Source organism: Marmota marmota, unplaced genomic scaffold (assembly GCF_001458135.2).
Source record: "Marmota marmota marmota unplaced genomic scaffold, marMar, whole genome shotgun sequence".
Taxonomy (NCBI): Eukaryota; Metazoa; Chordata; class Mammalia; order Rodentia; family Sciuridae; genus Marmota; species Marmota marmota.
Window position 1 is genome coordinate 7,284,173 of NW_025999991.1, and position 25,718 is coordinate 7,309,890.

The 25,718-nt window shown below is 33.7% G+C and overlaps 1 protein-coding gene across 1 annotated transcript in view; it reads left to right on the plus strand.

Annotated features, from left to right (window-relative positions):
• The window catches only part of CUNH18orf63 (chromosome unknown C18orf63 homolog), a 47,644-nt gene that overhangs the window by 17,638 nt on the left and 4,288 nt on the right, over positions 1-25,718 (plus strand). The window contains 7 exon segments of the mRNA XM_048806702.1: positions 2,216-2,327; positions 2,861-2,902; positions 4,586-4,662; positions 11,357-11,466; positions 15,138-15,234; positions 15,344-15,429; positions 16,646-16,829. Coding sequence (XP_048662659.1) covers positions 2,216-2,327; positions 2,861-2,902; positions 4,586-4,662; positions 11,357-11,466; positions 15,138-15,234; positions 15,344-15,429; positions 16,646-16,829 — 708 coding nt within the window.

Consider the following 25,718-nt stretch of genomic DNA (forward strand, 5'->3'; position numbering starts at 1 on the left):
TAAGTGATTAATATTCAGGATATATAAGAACTCAAAAGCTTAACATCAGGAAAAATTAATTAACCCAGTCAATAAATGGGCAAATGATCTATCAGGGAAAAAAACCCACTCTATCTAAAGTTTTTGGAAGAGTTTGTGTCCAGTTTTATTATTTCTTCCATAAAGGTGTGATAAAATTCACCAACAAAGTTATCTGTCCATTAACTTATGAGAAGGTTTTTAACTAAGATTTTGATTTTTTGAGTAAGTAATAGGGCTACTCAAGTTATATACTTCCAGGAAATGGAAAAAGAACATTTCATCTAAGTTGTCAAATTTATTGCATAAAGTTGCTTATAATATTCTCTTCTCTTTTATATAGAATCTGAAGTGATGTCACTTCTCATTCTTATCATCTCCCCTACTTCCCTCCTCCCTCATTAGTCTAGTTAGAGATTTGGCAATCTTGTTGCTTCTCAAGGAATAAACTTATGGGCTCATGGATTTTTTTACTCCGGTTTTACTGTATTATGTTTCAGTGATCTTCATCTTAGTCTTGGTTATTTCCTTCTGCTTTGGGATTAGTTTGCATTTTTATTTTGCTTTTCCCTCATTTCTCAAGGTGGAAGTTGAGATTATTGATTTGAAAGCAACCTTCTTTTTGTTACTGTTGTTGAAAATGTGCTTGTTGCATATGTACACATTTATGATATAAGAAGTCCATAGGGTTAACTAACAGGTTTTCAAAGGGAAATTTTAACTAAAAATATTAGAATTCACTTCTCACACCTTCTTTTTAAATTTAGAGACATGTTATGCTATTTCCTCCTACATGTATGTTTTGTTTTGATTTTCTTCAGTAAGAAATGCTTTCTAACTCCTGTCTGATAGCTTTTCTGATCTATGCATTGTTTAAAAGTATGTTTTATAGTTTCCAAATACTTGGGGATTTTGCAGGGATCTTTCTACTATTGATTTCTCATTTAATTGTTGTTAGAGAATATGTTTTATATAACTTGAATTTTAAAAAATTAGTTGTTTTGCTTATATACGCTACAGAAGATGAATTATTTTAGTAAATATTTCTTGTCCCCTTGAAAAGAATGCATACTCTGATCTCATTGTGTGAACATTCTATAAATGTTAATCATGTCACATTGGTTGATGTTATGTATAATATGGGGAGAAAATCTCCTTGGCTCACTTTTATGCATGTCTTTCTCATATTTGCAAGGAAAGCCTTTTCTTCTGGACTGTATTTTCAAGGATGTTTATATAGTGAACAGTATGGTTCTTGCCCATCTTTGTCACATTCATCTATACCCAGATGAATCCTCAAGAGGGATTTTCTGCTGATATTTAGAGTTTGCTCTCAGTGTAGCTCTCTCCTCTCCAGTATAACACCCTCAAAAGTAGAAAACTAGCTTCTTTAGCCCCCCTGGGCTCTTGGCTCTCTTTCCTCAATGCAGAGAGACTACCAACTTCTTCTTCATTTTCCCTCCCTAATTGCAGCCTGAAAACCCTCTCTAATCAATAAATTGAGGAAGCCACAGGCTTATCTTGGGTTTCCCTTCACTTGGAGATCACTCTTCTTTGTTACCTGATGTCCAGTATCTTATGACTCATTATTTTATATAACTTCCAGTTGTTTTGCAGTATGGAGATTCAACACAGAACCTTAAACATGCCAGGCAAGCACTATATCACTAAACTACAACCCTTGCCCAACTTGCCTAGGTTTTTAGACATTTCAAGTACAAGGATAAATCTGGTTGGTCAGAAGTGAAAATCCTGATTTTAAAAATTATTTACAAATAGAGATAATTTGTTGGTTGCATATGTGCCCATCTAAGTAAGTGCTTAACCATTTCTAATTTTGAATTAGAGTGAATAATAATGAAAAAAATATCACAAAATCATTCTGCCTGGATTTTTCTGTATGGACCAGAAAGCAAAGTTGAAGGTTTTCAACAATAGGAGTTCTCAGGGTTTAGGTTTCCTGGGCCAGGGTAAACAAGAAAATTTGGCCATGTTGCCTAGCAGTACTGATGGTTTCAAAGTGAGTATCTTTTAATGTTTCTTTAACTTAGAACCATATAGCACAAGCTGTAGCAATGACCATAATTTTTCTCTAGAATAGCCCAGTTTGCTGAGTGGTGATCTCAGCATACAGACATTTGCAATGAATTTATAAGGAAATAGTAATTGCTCTCAATTTTCCCTTTGATATTTTTAGATGGAGGCTCCACAAAGAGTAATTCCTATAATTCTTCAAAACTGCCTTTTGTATTCATTCACGGCTAGACTTACACCAGCCTGGAATAGAACTGGCCATCTCTTGGTGCAAGGTGATTATGTCTGTGAGTCATTGGGACTTTCTGACCTAGATTACTCCATTGTGTACAGCTGTTTTTAATTTAAGGTATCTTATTTTAAGGGATTAGTTCTTAGAATAGCTCCAACTAAACATTCTCAAGCAAGCCAACAACAAAAAAATGTCATCTCCTTCCTTTGGAATTATACAGAAGGCTGCTGATAGATCTTTAAAAATAATTTTATTATATAGTACTTGGTATTTAGGAATAAACAAGCTATGAAGAATTATAAAATGAACACAGGTTCTTGGTAACTTGCATTTTGTTGAAATCTGATGGTTTTCTAAATATTTTATAGCAGGAGATAAATATTTGAGAAAAAAATTGGGCATTTCTTTCCTTTCAATTGAAGAGATTTTTTTTTCTAAGCTGTGATAAGATATTCCTTATATAATTTTTTCTTAAAGTATTTTTATACCTTGGTAATTTCATATCAAAAGTTATATTTATCAAGCATGATTATTTCTGAGTTATAATAATATGGTGTATTCTATGACTTTTTTAAGGAAGAGATTTTCTTTCTCAAATGGGAAAGCAAAATGCTGTTGGTAAGTAAATATGCATGTTAATAGATAAAACATTAATATAATTAGTAGTTGTTAAAACAATATTAAGGTCATTGGGTTATTATAATCTTGATGACCAAGTTATAACAGAATTTAATCAGATAGAATTATAATCAGAATTTTACTTGGGAAATCACTTCTATTTGAGGAAAATTCACTCATATTAATTGGAAACACACTATATTTTTATTTTCTTAAAGAAAATTATGACTGTGAAGGAATTCAATTCTGCATGTAATTATAGTTTCCAGTCAAGTCATCAAAACTTTTCATTAGTTCTGATGTAAGTCAAAGCTTTAGTTTAGTTTAGGTTAGTTTTGTTTGGTTTGGTACCAGGATTTGAACTCAGGGGCACTCAACCGCTGAGCCACATCCCAAGCCCTATTTTGAATTTTATTTAGAGACAGGGTCTCACTGAGTTGCTTAGTACCTTGCCATTGCTGGGGCTCGCTTTGAACTCATAATCCTCCTGTCTCAGTCTCCTAAGGTGATTACAGGTGTGTGCCACGGCACCTGGCCAAAGCTTTAGTTTTATGAAAATATTCTTTTCTTCTTAAAAAAGATTGTCTAAAGGGACATAGATAATCTGAAATAAATGGTTTACTATAAGATCCAACCAAGTTTTTTTCAATTGATTTGCATTGTTGTATTGCAGGTGGACAGTAGTCCTGAAGTAGCAGATGGGTGGGAATCCTCAGCAAACAGTAGAAGTTATTAATCAGTCCTGGTAGCCTTTTCCACCATTTGGGAATAACCTTAAAACCCTGCACATAATCTACAACTATTGGAGTTGAGGAAACTGTCCAGCTGAGAACCATTTGCCCTCTGGCACTAGTTTTATTTTTCAGTAGTGAAGTGGTAGTTGCTGTACTCTAGGTCTGGAGGAATGGGTTCATTACTTTAGTTTCATCCCCAAACACTAGCATGAGACTATAGTTAGAGATTAAAGATAACAGTGTAGAAGAGCAAAATTTCTTACTCTTGTATAGAACATATTTTTTTTACTTTTATTGAAATATACCAAGACATAACTTAGAAATTGTAGGTATATACTCATTGAATTTTTGCAAACTAAACATATTCTCATAAGCAGTTCTCAGATCAAGAAACATTGCCAATACTCCTTACTCCCCTAATTCTTCTTCAGATAATATTCCTTCCCAAGGTTACCACTATCCTGACTTGTCAAAAGTAATTTTATTTATGAAAAAGTAAGGAAGAGGCCTCAGAGCTCTAGGAGATCTGGAATATTTCTGCCAGTATATTTCAGGAAATTTGATAGTAAAAGACCATTCAAGTCAGAGGCCTAGAAAGAAGACAGTCTCCACTCTTAGTTTGTAAGACTTCAGGTTCGTTAAGGTATTTGTAGGCTTTCATCTTAACTGGAGAGTGCCTTGTGTTTCTTGTTGTAATCCTCTCTCTCTCTCTCTCTCTCTCTCTCTCTCTCTCACACACACACACCCATATTTTTTCATACCTTTGTCTTCTTTTAGATATCTGTAGACTATCAAATATCCTATGGTAATTATTTGAATTTTACTATGTAAAAATCTGTTATTAACTTAGTTTCTAACTTGAATAAGTTAAAGTGATTTTTGTTACTAAAATAGTTTAATGGGATGTAATAATAATTCCAAGCAGTTCATAGTTAATTGTATTTTTCAGTATTGGACATCAATGTAACAGAAACTCAAGTTTGTCTAAGTATAGAAGTTTTCACCATCAGACTGCCACCACCTGAGGTATCACATGTTTTGTTTCTATAATTTATATATTCCTATATAATTAATATATTTGTTAATATTACCAACATGCTATTAGATTTTAATTTTTAATATGAAGTATGATGGGAGGGTTTTTGTTATCACAGAAGCAAAAAAATCCATACTATTAAGTGCTTGATATATTTATATTGTCCTAAATATTCTTTCTCAAAGAAAATATAATTTCAGTGTATTTAACACAGGTTCTATCATATTATCCCTTGTTCAGAAATATTTTTAGATGGCATCCAAAACTCCATAACCTTATCCTGTCTCAAGATCCATTTCATACCTCTCTTTTATACCTCAAAATAATAAAAGCACAATTTTAGCTCATACTAAATGTAATATTCACCCCTTACCCTTGGCATTCTGGTAGCGTTATTTTGTTGTGCATCTATGTTTTATAACACTCTCTGTCGTCTTTGTGGATATATCTTCTATTTTGCTAATTTCCATAGCACCTAGTATAGAGTACTATACATTAGTAGTCTCTTAAGAAGTGTTATTTTCTTTCCTTTACACCAGTTATTCCCAACAGAAGAGGACTTAGGAGAAAATGAATGATTTAGCTTCCCATGAAATATTTGGCATCTGTCTGGAAACAGTTTTGGTTATCACAATGTGTGGGGGAGGTGATATTGCTACTGGCATCTAGTGGATAAGAAGCCAGAGATGCTGCTGAATATCCTACTGAGTACAGGACAACCACAACCACCCTGATACCACCCAACAAAGAATTATCCAGCCCGAAATGTCAATAGTGCTGAGGTTAAGAAATCCCAGGCCTAAGAGAGATGACTCTTCCTTTGCTTAGGATGTCCCTTCTAACTGGCCATATAAGTGCTCATCCTTTAAGGGCCCCTCAAGTGCTATTCCCTCATTCATTTTTTTCTCTTTAATTTTTGATATCCTGTTATGGTGAGACAATGGATAGGTCAGAGATGAATAGAATCTACTTTTCTGCCTTCACGAATTATGTAAGTTAGTAGGGAAGCTGACTTGTATATAAACTGAAATGTGTGATATTCCATGCTTATCTTGGACTGATGAGAAATTTTTCCAAGGCTTCAAACCCTATCTGATCTCATTTAAACCCTCCTATCTGCTGTACTATACTCATATACTATTTACATTTTAAGAATTATATTATTTTTTATAGTTTTGAGTTCCTTTATAAGCATCATGAGTATTAATACTGTATTTTCACATTTAAATTTTCTTCAGATGATACTTTATACCTATGTTTGAAACTAGATTGACAAAGAGGAAGAAGACATTTTGAGATTAGAACACCTGTACAAATTATCATTCCAAAATGGGACATTTCTGTGAGTGGAAAGGGTTAACCTGATAAAATATTGGCCTAATTTACATGAACTGGTCATACCATTTATTATTGGGAAGACAAATCAGCTATTAGAAAAAGTAGACTATCTGAACCCTAGAATTAGGCATATTTACCCACCCACTTATGGCATAGTGGAAAAACCACAGTCTTTTCTGGGGAGATCAGGCCCTGTACTGTATATGACAAAGAGAACAGAGGACATCAATTTTTGCCAGCAGGCCAGCTCCCAAGAAAAAGAAGGAGGGGGGCTGGGATTGTAGCTCAGTGGTAGAGCACTTGCCTAATATGTGTGAGGCCCTGGGTTCGATCCCCAACACCACATAAAATAAATAAACAAAATAAAGCATTGTGTCCATCTACAACTAAAACATATATATATAAAAAAACAGGCTTCTTTAAAAAAAAAGAAAGAAAAAGAAAAAGAGGGAGGAGTTCAGCCAAGCATACCTGCTTATTTATCCCAATTTTACCAACCACCTACTCTACCTTAGAGAATAATAGGTGGTAGAGCAGAGTGATACCAGGAATGTGTGTTAGCAGAGCTTTCTAGACATGGAAGGAAAACTGGAAATGGGACAGACGCGTTGCTCTCCTCTTGTCAATACTATATACTGTGTTAGTTAGCTTTTCATTGCTGTTACCAGAATTCCTGACGAGAACAACTTAGAGGAGAAAAGATTTATTTTGGCTCATAGTTTCATAGGTCTCAGTCCATGGTCAGCTGACTCCATTGCTCTGGGCCTGCCATGAGGCAGAACACAAGGCAGGAGACTGTGGTAGAGAAAGACTGCCCAACTCAAGGCAGCCAGGAAGCTGAGAGAGAAAGACATCAAAAGTCCAAGGATACTGGACTGGGATTGTGGCTCAGTGGTAGAGCGTTCCCCTAGTACAGGCGGGACCCAGGTTTGATTCTCAGCACCACATAAAAATAAAGGCATTCTGTTGTTTTTATCTCCAGGGGGGAAAAAATCATTCATATTCTCTCTCTCTCTAAAAAAAAAAAAAATGTCCAAAGATAGAGATAAGGACACACCCCAATGACTTACTTTTTCTGACTAGGTTCCACTCCCAGTAGAATATTCAGATATCAATGGGTTAACTCATCAACTGGATTAACTGATGAGGTCTGACCCTCATGATCCAATCATTGCCTAAAAGCCCTACCTCTGAACCTTGCTGCACTGAGGACCATGATTTCAGCACATGAGTTTTAGGGGAATATTCCAGATCCAAGCCATAACATACATTCAATATATGCCTATCAAATTAAATGAATCCCCTAAATAATGATTGATGATCAGTTTTTCTGAATTTCATCTTTATTTACCTGTTTTATAATGGCATTTTCAGCATCGAGTTGCTATAAAAATTAGTTTCATACATGTTCATGTTCCTACTAAATTGTAATCTTTTGTAGAGTTTAGTGTCTGCCTTATTCATCTGTGTCCTCCATAACTAAAGGATAATTGAATTTAATTTTTTTCTTATCAAAGTCTAATATTGGTTATTAGACCAAGTGAAGGAAATATGAGTGAAGAGGGAAGGAGGAGAATGCTTTTTGTCTCTCTTCCCTCCAGTTCATCTTCTGTGCTTTAATTTTCCTTTTTAAAATCTACTGTAACCTCCACTGTGTGGAGATGAAAGATGTAAGATGAAAACTCAATTGTTTAGTGTGACATACAAGGTCCTCAGTGAATTGATCCAAACTACTTTATATGTAGCTTCGTCTACCATCCCTCCTTTCCTATAGACAAGTTGTGAATTTTTTTCTCATCTTTTCATGTGTTTGCTCATACTGTGCTATAAGCCCTCACTGCCCTTTCTCCAGCTCATTTTTGGAGACTTAACTGGATTATTACTCATTGTGAAAACTTTCCAGCTCGCAAGGCTTCTCTCTCTTTGTTATTGTTTTCTATGCAAATGTCTTATTAAACTGAAAAGTCTTAGAGGAGAGGGTCTGTGTCTTACTAACTGTTCCATCAAAGGAGTTCTGTTCTATTGGACAGCTGCCTATTGGACGTCATAATGTATATGTGCAAGATGCTGGTGAGAGATATCTTTTCCTTCCAAAAGTTTTATCTATATATAAATTTACCAGAAGATGAGAACATTTACTGAATACTGGTTAATATTACACCATAGGTTAGAATCATATTGAAATTCCCAGTTCTTAACTTAATAGTAAGAACACTTTGAGCATGTTATTTATCTCTCTGAATCTCACTTTTTCTAGAACATTGTGGATGATATCTACCTCATGGGTTAAATTATATTAAGTGCTTCACACAGCATGTAGCCTATAATACAAGTTAAAAAGTGATAGCTTTTAATATTATAAGTAAATAGATTGAGACAGAGGTTAGATAATTGCTCTAGACCTTAAGTGTAGTAAGTAAGCAATTCAAGGTTTAGTTTGTACTATTTTTTAGTTGTAATATTTTTTAGTTGTTAAACTATACTATGCTTCCTTCATTTAGATTTAGGTTCCTTGGCTTAAAGATTATTATTATTTTTTTTGGTACTAAGGATTGAACCCAGGCCTCACGCATGCAAGGAAAATACTAACTGAGCTATATCCCAGCCCTCCTTGGTTTAAATTTGTATGCTTCATAGAGCCTTACAGAAGTGGGTACTATATATATAATCTGCTTATTTACACATTTGTTCTTAAGCTATAGACAGCCATTTATTGGTGATCATAATGTATATGACACATATATTACATATATATGGTATCTAGTTATATTACACACACATATATGTGTGTGTGTGTGTGTGTGTATATATATATATATATATATATATATATATGACAGTTATGTAACAATGTTTGGCGATGTAGTATCAAGTTTTATAGAAAATATATTATTAAATTTAGGGATTCAGATAAAAAGAAGATGTCTGAGAGAGTTCATCCTTGAAACCTTTGGAACTAATACATACTATTTTCTACCATTTTGTTCTTAAAAAATCTCCTTTCTCCTTTTTCCAGAATTTTATATCATTTATTTGTGGTTTTTCTTTTACTTACCACTTCAATGTTGCTATTTCCTAGGGTTCCATTATCAGCCCTCCCTTCTTTCCTGTAGCAGGTTCATCCATTCCCATGGCTTCAACCTATACACCTCTACCTCCCAAATAATCTAATGTATTTCTCTGTTCTCTCATAGACATTTTCACATAAATATACCAATGGTACTCAGACTCAATTATGATGTCTAAAAATGAATGTATTTTTGTCACCTCCCCCAACCCAGATCTATTCCTTCTTTATATTTATTCTTTGACAACTGCCAACAAAAGTCAGTAAGTACCTTTTAAGAGACTTCAGAATCAACTTTCGCTCATCCTCTTCCTCACTTCTTCTATTTGTCTTTTAAGCCTACCTTGGTCTCTGTAATTGGCTCCTCTCTCTCAATTTCCATTACTGTTTTATACCAGTCTTTCCCCCTTCTATTTTATTCTCTACTTCTCATAATGCCACAGAGTTCTCCTTTTAAATCAAAGGTCCCCAACTAACTATCTCTAGTATTTCAATGTTGCCTAGAAAATTAAGTTCACATTCTTTAAATTGACATTCTAAGGGAAAAAATATTTACTGAGTACCTGTTTATAAGTATGGTTTTAGTAACATAAGGATACTTCATAAATATTTGTTTTGTAAATAGATATCATGGGTTAGCATTCTCTTGGGTAGTTTGCTAGTCTTTAGAATAATCTTTGTTGAGAAAGACCAGTGTGGACAAGTGCTGGTATCATGGAGATCCCAGCAATAATTGGCTTGAGTCTTTGAGCAGTGTTGAAAATTCCCACTTGAATATAAACTCAAGCTGTATAAATAGATATGCATGAGAACTCATAGACTGAATATTTGAACCCAAGAGCTACCTTTTTCCCGCATTTTTAAAAAATATTTTTTAGTTGTCAATGGACCTTTATTTTATTTATTTATATGCAGTGCTGAGAATAAAACCCAGTGCCTCACACATGTTAATCAAGCACTCTGCCACTGAGCCAAAGCCACAGCCCCCTGATAGCTACATTTTTAAATTCCATTTTAGGTTGTGTTTTCCCTCAGTCTAGTCATCCACCAGTCTAACATTCATGGCCACCCTGTCTGCAACCATCTTTTTATCATATGGCTTAAGCAACTGATCTCATAAGCATAAGATTAGGGTATTATCTATCTTTATGTATGTTCTGAATGACTTTGTTCTTATCTTATTTTTTTCTTTTGTGTGTGTGTGTGTGTGGTGCTGGGTATGATACCCAGAGTCTCACATATATTAGGTAAGTGCTCTACCACTGAGCTATGAGCTATTCTTACTTTCCTCTTCTTGCATTTATGTTTTTCTTCTCTGCTCCTTCATTCCCATTAGTCTTAAGGAATGCTGTAGAAATTCTGAAGATAGCCACTGGACGTAGAGGAGATGGGCCTAGATTCAGGCCTGCAATGGTTGGAGTCAGATAAATCAGAGTTTGGGCAATGTTTCAAGTATATTGTTAAGATGCTATTGACTTGACCAGATAATAAAAGTTGGCCAATTTAGCTGGAATTCCTTGAAAAGCAATAGACACTAAAGTTAGAACATTGTTTCCCAAATGATGTTATGGATATTAAAATGGGTGAGGAACAGTGAATCATTCTCCCTAATCTTAATATAGTGTCCTTTCACCCATTAATATTTCTTTTTTTTTAACCTTACCTGAGGCCTCTAAATCTGACTAACTATAGGAAAATATTTCACAGGAGCTTTCTTCCAGGGTGAGAGAACTGTAAGTGGATACACATAAGCTGATGAAATACCATACTGTATTGTTAGGGAACTGAAGAAATAGGATAAAGCATTCCAGGAGTCAGAAAAGGGATATAAAAGAAAAATGGAGCATTGCTTCTGTCTTCTGTCCTCCAAAAGACCAAATAGAGGTCTAACCACCTATCCTGCACTTAAAAAAATGTTTAAAAACTGATTAAGCAGCTGTGCTTACAAAATGTAAATAGCTTCCTTTAGAAGGAATTCAACTCCCTGTAAATTAACATAATGAAAACTCCTAAAAATGAGTTGAAAAAATTACAAAATAGGAGTTTGGGTTGGAAGAATAAAAGGGAAAGTGTGAAATACTTGATACACTGTACTGAGAAGAAACAGGGTGCTGTGACACATGGATTGCATATTGTAAAGCGGCTATGCATGATTCAGTGAAGCTTAAATCTTTAAAACTACTCGATAAACTACCTGTGCATATAGAGATTGTATTTTTAATATTTTTTTGCCAAATACTTTGAGGACTTATGCATTAACATCTTATTTCAATTAAAAGCTAAAGGAATTTGATATTTCTCAAAGTATTATAGAGAATTTTCATTCTAACAAGAATGCTGTTATTGAGAGACATTCCATTTTGAACAACTGGTGCTACATTTTACCAAGGTGAGATTTTAATTTGTAATGTTGAAGGTGGGTTCAGAATATAGTAATTTCCTCAACATTGATATGTGTAAAAGTATAGATAATTTTGATGAATTTTAAAAACTGAATTGTAACTTTAAAACAGTACTGGAATAATATTGTCATACTTACAGAAGTCAAAATTTTCTTTATTAAATTACCAAAATAATTTTATTATGTATTTACATTTTTATTAGATTTAGTTTTAAAAATCAGTACAGTTTCTACATTTCTCATTATAAGATGACAATCTCATAATACTATATCAAAATTTTATAAATTTCTATCTACGAATGATTCATTATAATTTTATATGAACTAAGTTTTAAGTGTGTATTATCTTCAGAAAAAATGATTACTTATCAATGTAAACGTATAAGATGAAATTTTAACCTGCTCAGGAAAATGAATTAGTAGCATAATTTAAATGTTGAAGCAGGGAAGAGGTAGATAGGGAAAAAATGTAACTGTCATTTATTAAACTCTTAGCAGACTTTTCCCTAAAGTCTAGCAATTACCAGTCATAATTTTATGTGGCGATATTTTACTAATGATCATTTTGTATTTATAATTGGCACATTGTTTGCAGCAATTCAACTTAGTTTTGCTAACAATTTTAGTTGTTAAGATTTAATACAAATAAAGGCTATAAATGAAAAATCTGCAGCTAATGTCAATCTCAGGGCACAGCTAATGTCATTCTCATTGATGAAAACTTGAAAACTTTTCCTCTAAGATCAGGAACAATACAAAGATGCTCACTCTCATCACTTATATTCAAAATAGTACTGGAAGTCCTAACCAATGCAATTAGGAGAGAAAAAGAAATAAAAGACATCCAAATTAGAAAGGAAGTAGTTAAATTGTCTCATTTGCCAATAATTTAGTGTGATATATAGAAAGCTCTAAAGACTCCACCAAAAAGCTTAGAACTAGTGAATGAATTTAGTGGAATTGGAGAATACAAAATTAACATACAAAACTGTACACTAACAATGAAATGTCTGAAAAATAAATCAAGAAAACAGTCCCATACATAATAGTGCATGCTATTTCGCATGCACGATAGAGAGAAGAAAATAAAAGCAAATTACTTCAGGAATAAATTGAACCAAAGAGGTGAAAGACCTATACATTGAAAACTATAAAATACTGATGTAAGAAATGAAGAAGATAAAAATAATTGGAGAGATAACTCATGCATGGATTTTTTAAAAAACAGTATTTTACAATGTCCATACTATCCAATCTACAGATTCAATGCAATTCCTATTAAAATATCAATGACATTCTTCAAAGAAATGGAAGAATAAAAATCTTAAAACTCCTATAGAACCACCAAAGACCCCAAATAGCCAAAGAGACCTTAAATAAAAAGAACAAACCTGGAGGTATTACATCCCTGATTTCAAGCTATACTGTAAAACTATAACTAAAATAATCTGGTACTGGCATAAAAACAGACCAACAGAATAGAGGGATCAGAAATAAATTCACATTTTTATGATCAATTGATTTTTAACAAAGGTGCCATGAATGTATGATAGGGAAAGGAGTATTTTCCATAAATGGTGTTGGGGAAACTATACATCCACATGGAAAATAATAAAATTAGAATGCTATTTCATACCCTATAAAAAATCAACTCAAGAAGGATTTTGTAAAACTACTAGGAGAAAACATACTGGAAAAATCTGGGGATTGATTTCTTGGATCTAAACAAAAGTTCAGGCAACAAAAGTAAGAATGGACAAATTAAAGAACTTCTGCACAGCAAAGAAGCAGTCAATAGAGTGAAGAGATAACCTATGAAATGGCAGAAAATGTTTTCAAACCATGCAATTATAGGGGATTTGTCTTAGTCCATTTTGTGCTGCTGTAACAGAATAACTAAAACTGGTTAATTTATAAATAATACAAATATTTCTCACAGGGCTGGAGGCTGGGAAGTCCACAAAGTGCCAGCATAGTCAGTGTTGGTGAGGAGTTTCTTTTTTTTAATTTATTTTTTTATTATTTCTTACATACATCACAATAGAGGAGTGCATTGCATTCATAATTTTTTTGCATTGCAATTCTTAATACATCTGTTGCATCATTTCCATGGTGGAAAGGCCACAGGCAAGAGAGAGATATGCCATAAAGTAGCGCCAAACTTGTTCTTTTATACTAAATCTACTCCTGAGATAATGGCCTGTAATACACTCATGAGAGCAGGCCTCTGGCCTAATCACCTCTCAGGGTTCACACCTCTTAAAATGTTACAATGGCAATTAAATTTCAACATGAGTTTAGGAGGGGACAAGCATTCAAACCATATCAGGATTAATAACAGACAAACGACTTGATTAGACATTTCTCAAAAGAAGACCTACAAATGGCCAATACATATATTTTTAAAAATGTTCCACATTAAGGAAATGCAAATTGAAACCCAATGTGATATCACCTCACACTGATTAGAATGGCTGTTATTGAAAAGACAAAAGGTAAGTATTGAAAAGGAAGTGGAGAAAAGGGAAACCTGGCTTATTGTTGGTAGAAATGTGAATTAGTATAACTGTTATGAAAAACAAAGTGCAGGTTCCTCAAAAAAGTTAAAGATGGAACTACCATATGATCCAGCAATCATACTACTGAGTATATTTCCAAAGGATCTACAAAGGAAATGAAATAAGTATGTCAAAGAGATACTGCATTCCCACGTTCATTGTAGCATTATTCACAGTAGCCAAGATGGATACAACCTAAGTATGCCTCAGTAGTGGACTGGATAAAGAAAAGGTGGTGAATATATACAATGGAATACAATTTAGCCTTAACAAACAAGGAAATCCTATTATTTGTGACAACTTGGATGAGCCTGGAGGACTTTATATTAAATGAAATAAGCCAGACAGAAAAACAAATTCTGGGTGACGTCATACATGGAATTTGCGATTTTAAACCCATGAAGCAGAGAATGGAATGGTAGTTGCCAAGGAGTAAGGTGGGGGTGAAGAGGTAGATTAGGGAGATGATAGTCAAAGGGTACAGAATTTCATTAGGAGGAATAAGTTGGAGAGATCTTTTGTACAATATGGTGACTATAGTTAATGATATATTCTTAAAAATTACCATGAGAAGATTTTAAGTATTCTCAACACAAAGCATGTGTGTATGTGAGGCAAAGCTTATTATGTTAATTACCTTGATTTAGCCATTCCACAGTGTGTACATCTTTCAAAACATCTTGTCATACATAATAAGTATATGTGATTTTTATTTGTCAATTAAGACAAAAGATTTAATACAATGTGTGTTTGAGAAAATGATTAGGGTTTTTGTTTGTTTGTTTTTTTAACTCAGAGGCACTCAAACACTGAACCACATCCCCAGACCTATTTTTTATTTTATTTTGAGACAGGGTCTCACTGAATTGCTTAGAGCCTTGCTTTTGCTGAGGCTGGCTTTGAACCTACGGTCCTCCTGTCTCAGCCTCCCAAACCACTGGGATTACAGGCATGCGCCACCACGCCCAGCTTAGTTTTTAAATTTATATGTGGTTAGTGAAATAGTTGCTAAATCTTTGAACACTTTCTAAATTGCAAGTTAACTTATCAAGCTATATTTAGGCATTGGCTCATATATTTTACCAACTCTTATTTTCACAGTATGAAAATGGGACAAATAATAAATATTCTTCATGTCACACCCCCTGACTGTCCATTTCACTCATTTGAAGATTTCCAAATGCACTGGGATGACCTGGTAGGAGCAGAAATATATGTTATATTAGAGTTATCTTTTTTTGTTTCTTGTAATTTAACCAAAGTTTGGCTTTCTCCAAGATGATTTAAATTTTGTGCTTAATTTATAGTATGGCTATAAACTTTCAGAAGATTGTGGAGATGTTAAAATATATTGCAACATCTACTTCAAAATGGTTGGAGAAAGAACCTTCACGTATCCTTTAGGCACCACTTGTATCAGATGTTGTCTGCCCACCTTTTATCTAGTCTTATTCCCACTACCAGTTTGTCATTAGCTAAGTGAAACTACTTTTCCCTCTACTTCCCTGCAAGAGTGACTTTTGTTTTGCTTAGAATTTCTCCCTATTTACTTGAGGATGAGCTTATTAATAAGGCTAATTTTTTCATTAAATACTATTTCAACAATTTAGATAAAAAAGAAAACAGAGTAGACAGACAAAATATTTTCATATTTGTTTCCTAGTTAAAAAAAAAAAAAAAAAGTAAAAACAAAAAAAGGGTGTAAGTCTCCTTAGCCAAGAGCTCCCTCCAGTGGTATGTTGGACATTATTGGAAGGGTTGAATTAAAGAAATTAACGAAGATTTTTCTTTCTGGAAGGTTAATTTTACAGGCAGTTTAGAGGATATGACTTGCATTTAATGCATCAAATTAACTTAAGAAAATAGTTAACAGTATTTTTTAAAAATTCAATCATAAAAAGAGCACAAGTGCTCAGGTAGAACTCTAAAATCTTAATAAGCACTGAGTTCACCCTTCCTGTCTCTTACTCTTTATATTCTGGCCAACTGGAATTTAGAAATGGAATAGCCATCACCTGCTCTCTCTATTTTACATTTCCTAACCATCTGCTGTAAAACTGAGGTTTACATATACCAGTTACACCCTTTCACTCAATGTCAAGACATTATTCCAGGTCTTTAGAATATTTCTCATGAGAAAAAGTAACTTCTTCCCTCAGAGAACTGCTTTTAGGATTTGATTATAATCCATATGTGTTGGCTTTCTGAATATTTCATTGATTTTTGAGATATGAGATATTCATCATTATAATCTACAAGTGTTATGTTTTCCTTATAATTTTTTTTAATATCTTAGTTTGCCAGCTGTAAAATTAGGGAACAAGAGTTGCCTTGATTGTGAATGTTATATTAAAATATCATATACCCCCATAAAATATGCAACTATTATTAACAAAAAGTTAAATTTTTTAAAAATGGAAGGAATGAAGAAGGTCTCTGAGGAAGTGTGCTTTTGGGCTTTGAATAGTATGGGACAGGCAATATAAAACCTAGCTAGGATTTATTTATGTATCTTTTCAACATTGCTATTTAAATACTTTTTAAAATTCCATGACAATTGCTATCTCGTGTATACAAAACCCCTCACATTGTTCTTTAACATTGTTCAGATACCCTCTCTGTTGCATTAGAAGTCAGCCCATACAGTTCTTTCCAAGGGTAGATTTGGAAGGAGTATTGAAAAGTTTTCTTTCAGACTTAAAGTCTAAACTACCCCAGATATGTGGATTTCCCATAAAGATGACAAATAAACCTTGCTACTACACACATGAACTAACCAAACCTCATATACAGGTAAGAGATGTTTTAATCTTAACTTAAAGTTCAAATCATATAATGCACCATCTTACTTGGATCTCTTGCTTTCTTTGATGACCCAGTCCCTGTGTAGGGACTTTTTCTCCTAGTTCAGTGTTTCATTAATACTATATGCTATCATCAATGTATTTAGCCATTTATTCTTGCCATTTGTCACTGGTGTATTTAACATGGTATTATAGTTGTTTACTGAAATATTTCACCTACATTGAGGATATAAATGAGTTGGGTTGCTAGAGATTAAAGAGGGCACTAAAGAGTATTTTTTGGAGACCGTGCTGTTGGTACAAACTCAGTTCAGTAGAAGGCGGGGTGCCTGCTGCTCACCAGGATAAGCCACTGGAGGTCTTCTCTGGAAGCTGCAGGAGGAAAGCAGTACTGGCTCCTATCTGACTTCACTGAGAAACCACTATGTCTGCTGGTGGATAAGTGAAAGAAGGGCCATTCGGGGTTTATCCTATACCCTAGAATTTGTTAGAACAAAGGGGTAAAAAACTTAACTTGAAATCAGATTTAGAGTTTTAAGTTTTGCTAATCTAGAAAACTTTGGGGGAATGAGGACTGCTTCTTCTGGGTTTGTCCTCACTGTATTTTTAAAATCAAATTTTATGGTGACATATAGCATACATATAGAAAATACATATATGTACAGTTTATTTTTTCCTCTGTTCTTTTTATTTTTAATTTATTTTTATTTTTATTTGTTCTACTTAATTGTATATGACAGCAGAATGCATTTCAATTCATCAAACACAAATGGAGCTCAACCTTTCAATTCTCTGGTTGGACACAGTATAGAGACACACCATTCGTGCAATCATACATGTACCCAGGGTAATGATGTCCATCTAGTTCTAACATCTTCCCTACCCCTTTACTCCTCCCCTCTTTCCCTTTGCCTAGTCCAAAGCTCCTCCATTCTTCCCATGTCCCTCCCTTCATCATAGATCAGCATCCACCCATCATAGATCAGTATCCACTAATCAGAGAAAACATTCGGCCTTTAGTTTTTGTGATTGACTTATATCGATTAGCATACTATTCTCTAACTCCATCCATTTACCTGCAAATGCCATAATTTTATTTTCTTTTAATGCAATATTCCATTGTATATACCAGTTTCTTTATCCATTCATCTATTGAAGAGCATCTAGGTTGGTTTCACAGTTTAGCTATTGTGAATTCAGCTGCAATAAACATTGGTATAGCTATGTCACTATAGTATGCTGATTTTAAGTCCTTTGGGTATAAACCAAGGAATGGGATAGTTGGGTCAAATGGTGGTTCCATTCCAAGTTTTCTGAGGAATCTCCATACTGCTTTCCAAAGTGGTTGCACCAATTTGCAGTCCCACCAGCAATGTATGAGTGTACCTTTTTCCCCACATCCTCTCCAACACTTATTATTGCTTGTATTCTTGATAACTGCCATTCTAACTGGGGTGAAATGAAATCTTAGAATAGTTTTGATTTGTATTTCTCTAATTACTAAAGATGTTGGACACTTTTTCATATATTTGTTGATTGCTTGCTTGTATATCTTATTCTAAGAGTGTCTATGCAGTTCCTTAGCCCATTTATTGATTGGCTTGTTTGTTTTCTTTGGTATTACATCTTTTGAGTTCTTTATGTATTCTGGAGATTAGTGCTGTATCTGATGTATGTAAGGTAAAAATTTGCTCCCATACTGTAAGCTGTCTATTCACCTCACTGATTGTTTCTTTTGCTGAGAAGAAGCTTTTTAGTTGGAATGTATCCCATTTATTGATTCTTGATTTTATTTCTTGTGTTTTTGGAGTCTTGTTAAGGAAGTCTAGGCCTAATCCAACGTGATGAAGATTTGGGCCTACTTTTTCTTCTATTAGGTACAGGGTCTCTGGTCTAATTCCTAGGTCCTTGGTCCACTTTGAGTTGAGTTTTGTGCATGGTGAGAGATAGAGGTTAAATTTCATTTTGCTACATATGGATTTCCAGTTTTCCCAGCACCATTTGTTGAATAGGCTATCCTTTCTCCAATTGGCACTTTTGTCTAGTACAAACATTGGTCTACCAGTCTATTTTGATGCCAATACCATGCTGTTTTGGTTACTGTAGTTTAATATCTGGTATTGTGATGCCTCCTTCTTCACTTTTTTTGATATAGATTGCTTTGGCTATTCTGGGTCTCTTATTTTTCCAAATGAATTTCCTGATTGCTTTTTCTAGTTCTATGAAGAATGTCATTGGGATTTTAATAGGAATTGCATTAAATCTGTATAACAGTTTTAGTAGTAGGGCCATTTTGACAATATTAACTCTGCCTATCCAACAGCATGGGAGAGCTTTCCATCTTCTAAGGTATTCTTCAATTTCCTTCTTTAGTGTTCTGTAGTTTTCACTGTAGATGTCTTTCACCTCGTTTGTTAGATTGATTCCCAAGTATTTTATATTTTTTGAGGCTATTTTAAATCAGGTAGTTTTCCTAATTTCTCTTTCAGTGGGTTCATCACTTACATATAGGAATGCATTTGATTTATGGGTATTGATTTTATATCCTGCTACTTTGCTGAATGAATCATGTCATCAGCAAATAGTGATGGTTTGAGTTCTTTTCTTATGCATATTCCTTTATTTTGTCTGTCTGATTGCTTTGGCTAGAGTTTCAAGGACTATGTTGAATAGAAGTGGTGAAAGAGGGCATCCCTTTCTTGTTCCAGTTTTTGGAGACAATGCTTCCAATTATTATTATTTTTTCTGTTTAGAATGATGTTGGCCTTGGGCTTAGCATAGATAGCTTTTACAGTGTTGAGGTATGATCCTACTATTCCTGGTTTTTCTAGTGTTTTGAACATGAAGAGGTGCTGTATTTTATCAAATGCTTTTTCAGCATCTATTGAGATAATTGTGTGATTTTTGTCTTTAAAGACTATTGATGTGATGTATTACATTTATTGAGTTCCATATGTTGAACCAACTTTGCATTCCTGGGATGAACCCCACTTGATCATGGTGCACTATCTTTTTAATATGTTTTTGTATGCAATTGGCCAGGATTTCATTGAGAATTTTTGTGTCTACATTCATCAGGAATATTGGTCTGAAGTTTTCTTTTCTTGATGGGTCTTTGTCTGGTTTTGGTATCAGCGTTCTGCTAGCCTCTTAGAAGAGTTTAGAAAGGTTTCCTCCTTTTCTACCTCATGGAATAATTTGAGGAGTATTGATATTAGTTCCTCTTGGAAGGTCTTATAGAATTTGGCTTAGAATCCATCTGGTCCTGGGCTTTTCTTGGTAGGCTTTTGATGGTCTCTTCTATTTCCTTGCTTGAAATTGATCTGTTTAAATTGTGAATGTCCTCCTGATTCAGGTTGGGTAGATCATATATTTCTAGAAATTTGTCAGTGTTGTCAAAATTTTCTTTTTTGAGTATAACTTTTTCAAAATAATTTCTAATTATCTTCTATATTTAAAAAATGTCCATCATTATATTTCCTTTTTCATCACAAATTTTAGTAATTTGAATTTTCTCTCTCCTTCTCTTCATTAGTGTGGCTAAAGGTTTATCATTTATTTTTCAAAGAACCAACTTTCCATTTTGTCAATTTTTAATTGTTTCTTTTGTATCAATTTCATTGATTTCAGCTCTGATTTTAATTATTTCCTGTCTTCTACTACTTTTGGTGTTGATTTGTTCTTCTTTTTCTAGGACATTGAGATATAATGTTAGGTCATTTATTTGTTGACTTTTTATTCTTTTGATGAATGAGTTCAATGCAATGAATTTTCCTCTTAGCACTGCCTTCATAGCATCCCAGAGATTTTGTTGTATTGGTGTTCTCATTTACCTCTAGAAATGTTTTTATCTCCTCCCTGATGTCTTCCGCTATCCATTGCTCATTCAATATCATATTATTTAGTCTACAGGTGTTGGAATATCTTCTATTTTTTATTTTATCATTGATTTCTAGTTTCATCCCATTATAATATGATAGAATACAGGGTAGTTTATCTCTATTTTTTTGTATTTGCTGAGAGTTGCTTTGTGGCATAATATATGGTTTATTTTAGAGAAGGATCCATATACTGCTGAGAAGAAGGTGTATTCATATATGTACAGTTTAATAAATAATTATCAAATGCCCATGTAAATAAATCCAGGCATAAAATATAATATTGTTAGGAGTTTGGGAACCTCTGCTTACACATTCCTAGTTATTACTCAACATACTGAAAGAAAGGTAACCACTATCCTGACTTCTTTGAAAATTATTTCTTGTTTTCTTTGTTTTTTTAAACTTAGTATGATCCTTAATTCTATATTTGAGTTTTGCCTCCTTTTGAACTTCATGCCAAGGAAATTGTAGAGATGTGTTCCATTGGGTCTGGCTCTTTTTGCTCAGCATTGTATTTGTGACATTCATCGATGTTCTTTCATTTAGCTGTAGTCAGTTCACTTTCATTTCTGTGTAGTTTTTATTGTATTTTATTATACCACAGTTTGTTTATCCAGAATACTATTGATGGACATTTGGATTGGTTCTGTTTGAGGGCTATCAGTAGTCATGCTGTAGTGAAAATTTCTGTGTGTCCCCTGGGTGTATGGACATGATTCTTCCAGCAGTGAAATCAGTATGCTTCCAACTTTAGTACCTATGCCAAACTATTTTCCAAAGTGGCTGTGCCAGTTTATACAAATCCCCTCCTGACTCAGTCAGCATAGGAGAGTTATATTGCCCCACATCCTTATCGACATGTGGTAGTAGTCTTTACTTTCAATCATTCTGGCAGATGTGTTTATTATCATATTTTTAATTTATATTTTCCTAATTATTAATGAGGTTGAATACCTTTTCATATGCATTTTGACCATCATTTCTGAAGTGTCTTTCCACCATTTTTGTACTGTGTTGTATGTTTGTTTTTAATCCTTTTAGAGGTATTAACAGACAACAGGTATGAATTCTTTATCAGTTATGTGTTTCACATTTATCTCCTTCCATTCTATGACATGTTTCTCATTCTCTTAATGGTGTATTTTAATTGACAGGAAGTCTTATTTATAGTCAAAATTATCCATTTTTTAATGATTGGTACTTTTTGTGTCTTTTTTTTTTAAAAAAGTATCTGTACCCAAAGTGATGAATGTATTCTCTTATAATATCATCTAATAAAAGGGTTATTCTTTTCCATCCAAATTTAGATATACATTCCCATTGGAATTTATTTTTGTTGTATGGTGTGATGTGGGCAATAATATTTCTTTGTTAATATGGATATCTCTTTGCCCAAGCAATAGAATTGAAAAGACCATTCTTTCCCTGCTATTTTTCAGTGTACAATCTCTTTTGTAAAGTGTCTTATGTGTATGGGACTATTTCTGGGCTCACTCATCTTTCTCTGATTTGTTTATTTATCCTTGCACCAATACTATACTTTCAGAATTATAATTAATCTTAATCTTTGCATTTATTACAAATATTAGTGTAAGAACATTAAATTTTATAAATTTATTAAATCTAGTGAAGCATCTTATTATTCTTGATTCATGCATTTTCATTCAAATTTAGTTAGTTTATCAAGTTTTACACACATACATACACACACACACACACACACATACACACAGCCTGTTGGGATTTTGATTGGAGTTTATCGAGTCTTATAATATTTTATATTTCTCCTCATATTTAAATATATCTAATTACTCTCAATAATAGTTTATAATTTTTATAGGTAAATCTTGTACACCTTTATTAGATTGGGTCTTAAGTATATATTGTGAATGAACTTTTAAAATTTATTATCTTTTATTTTAAAATATTTTCATATTTACTATAATTTTTTTTTGACCCATGAATTATTTAAAGGTCTATTTCTTAATTTCCTAACTTGTGAGAATTTTTTAGTTGTTTTTTTCTTTTTGGTTTCTATCTTATATTTGCTGAAGGGGTGTTCTGATCTCCCACTATGATTGTGATTTGTCTGTTTCTCCTACTTTTAGCTTCTGCTTTCTGTATTCTGAGACCACAATAGTAGATACATGTAAATTTAGAATTGTTTGTCTTCCTAGTGAGTTTTAACTTGTTTGCATTTTGTATGACTGGACTTACTTGTTGCCAAACAGTAATAAGAATTCTGGGCCTGCTGTATTTTACCCAGAAACACAGAAAGGGCTTTCCACTGAAGGCATTTGAAAGGAAAAACTAGTGTTGCCTTGTCTTCATATGCCACAAATCCTTCTTGAAAAAGCTTCTGTATTCCATTAAGATTTATGGAGATTTTCCTGAATGTAACTGTATTTTTCTGTATTGGTAGATAGCTAACAGATAAACTTGTTTGTTCTCATGGAAAAGAGCATCTGTCCATTATTACAGCATAAAATAGGAATACACTTATTGCTGGAACCACTGTGTATACTTAAAAAGGAACTACATTTGGATGCCCACCAGGAACAGAAGTGCTCTAGAGATCATTCACAGGACTACAGTTTCTCTTTCTGCATAGCTTGTCTGCTCAATGTGCCTTCTTGACTTACTTACCAAGGATCTCTGTTTAGTTTCCACTGCTATAGTGATTTGGGCTTTATTTATTTGCCCCAAACATCATACCTTGTGACATTTTTTCAGGTTTTATTTCCATGCCAATTATTTGAGTTTCCTTATACTCCTCTACTAAGATCCACCAGAGCTGGTATCTGAGACCATTCTCTTCCTAAGCCCAGTCACATCATCTGTCACTAGCCAGCTTATGAATTTGGTATCCCTGGGTCAGGGGCTATCCACCCCCTCTACAATTAGCTGGGGAAGATGGCACAAAAATATGGTAAACTAGACATCAGGGGCTATAAGCAAGGCTTCCTTAGAAGGACTATGAATGGACAAATACCACTGACATCTTTATGATACCAGTCTTAACATTTTTCCCAGACATAACCTATTTTATAGTTTAGTTGCTAGCCAAGATTACATTCAGAGAATTTGGAAGAAGATATATAATTACATCATGTGTTTTTATTTATTTATTAAATACAGTTCAAATCTGTTTTATAAATACTAAATCAGGACAATGTACTTGTGAAAATTGCTTCATAAATGTAAAATAATAACTGGAAAATTTGATCATACATTATACCTTTTGCTTATACATTTTCTTCTGAAAATGGAACCCTGATAATAAGTAAAGACTTATTGTAATGAGTCTACTCATTCCTTTCTTTCCTTTTATTTTTCTAGATTAAGTGCTTTTCTAGTCATTTCTGTGCTTTCTGTGTACCAGATACCTTTACATGTATCCTCTAATTTAATTATCAAAATTGGCCCTAGAGATAAAAAATTGTTTTCTTAATTTTGAAGAAGAAGGAACCAATGCTCAGGGAATCCAAGTATTTAACTGAAGCCACACAGTTTAACACACTGCAAAATTAGAATGGAAATCCAGGGGGCTGGGGATGTGGCTCAAGCGGTAATGCGCTGGGGCGCTGGGTTCGATCCTCAGCTCCATATAAAAATAAAATAAAGATGTTGTGTCCACCAAAAACTAAAAAATAAATATTAAAAAATTCTCTCTCTCTCTCTCTCTCTCTCTCTCTCTCAAAAAGCAAAAAAGAAAAGAAATCCAGATAGTCATTCTGAGTTTTGTAATTGGAAAAAGTTTAGATTTCCTGTTCAGAGCTCAGTTCTAGAAGTTGTCTGGTTTTGAATCCCTTATTACTTGTATAATTTGGGGCAAGCTATTTGATCTCCCTGTGACTTAGTTTCCTGACTTGTAAAGTGGTATGAAGAGACAGTGGTGGTGAGACACCACTTGTCATGGATGAAACACTCTGGGAGCAACTCTGAAATGGAATCTAGTGCGTGTCATGTTTGTCAGGGATTGTCTTTCACAGGAGCAACACCTGTGAAAGATGGGAAGAAAGCAAGGTTGGGTAAGACAGATGTTGAAGCAAGGTAGGCACTAGACAGCCTTGGCCAATCCTCCCAGCCGTCTGAGGCTAGACTGGCCCATCAGAGTTCTGCATTGGCCAGAATTGCCAGGCCTTTGTAAACTGTCCTGAGTTTTTAAAACTCAGCTGATTTTTTAAAATGTTCTAATTAGCAGGAGTGCTTAGCCAAACTAGCTGTTTTAAATTATGGAAATTTCTAAAGATGCTTGAAAGAAACTGGTATAATGAACACTCACATGCCTGTCATCTAGCTTCCCTTGACATAATTTTAGGTAAGGGATAAACCAGAGTTATTTTGAGACAAATTTCAGATATGTTATTCTTTTACCTTAAAGACTGTGGTGTGCATTTGTACCTCATAAGAGCATTTTTATACCTACAAGAATTAACAACAGTTCCTTAATATCATCAAAAAACAGTTCATACTACAATTACTCATTTACCTCAAATATTCATTTTTCAATCAGAAAATATGTCTCTAAATATCTTTTCATCTATACCATTATCTATAACAGTTATTTGCTAGAAAATCAAAATTATTTACTTTGGAGAATATCCCCACACTAAGCTGGTGCCATGCATATATATAGGTCTTAACAGATGAAGTACATTTGTTCACACATTTTGGTTATTTCTTAAGTTTCATTTAATCGTTACCTTAATACTAGGCCTCCATTAGATATCCATTCGTATCTAAATATAGGTTCAAGCTTTTGGGTTTTGTCTATAATTTTATATCAGTGTGTAATGTTATATACATTATATATAAATTCTAGAAATTAAAGGTCCACCAAAGTGCATTTTCCAATGATACCTAGGAGAATAATTATAATGATATAATAAAGCTTATGCTTTTTGTTGGCTCGTGACTTCACAAAGCTTTGGTTTGTTTACCATTTACATATATTTAAGTTCTGTGAATTATTTATGATCTCATCTGCTGTTTAC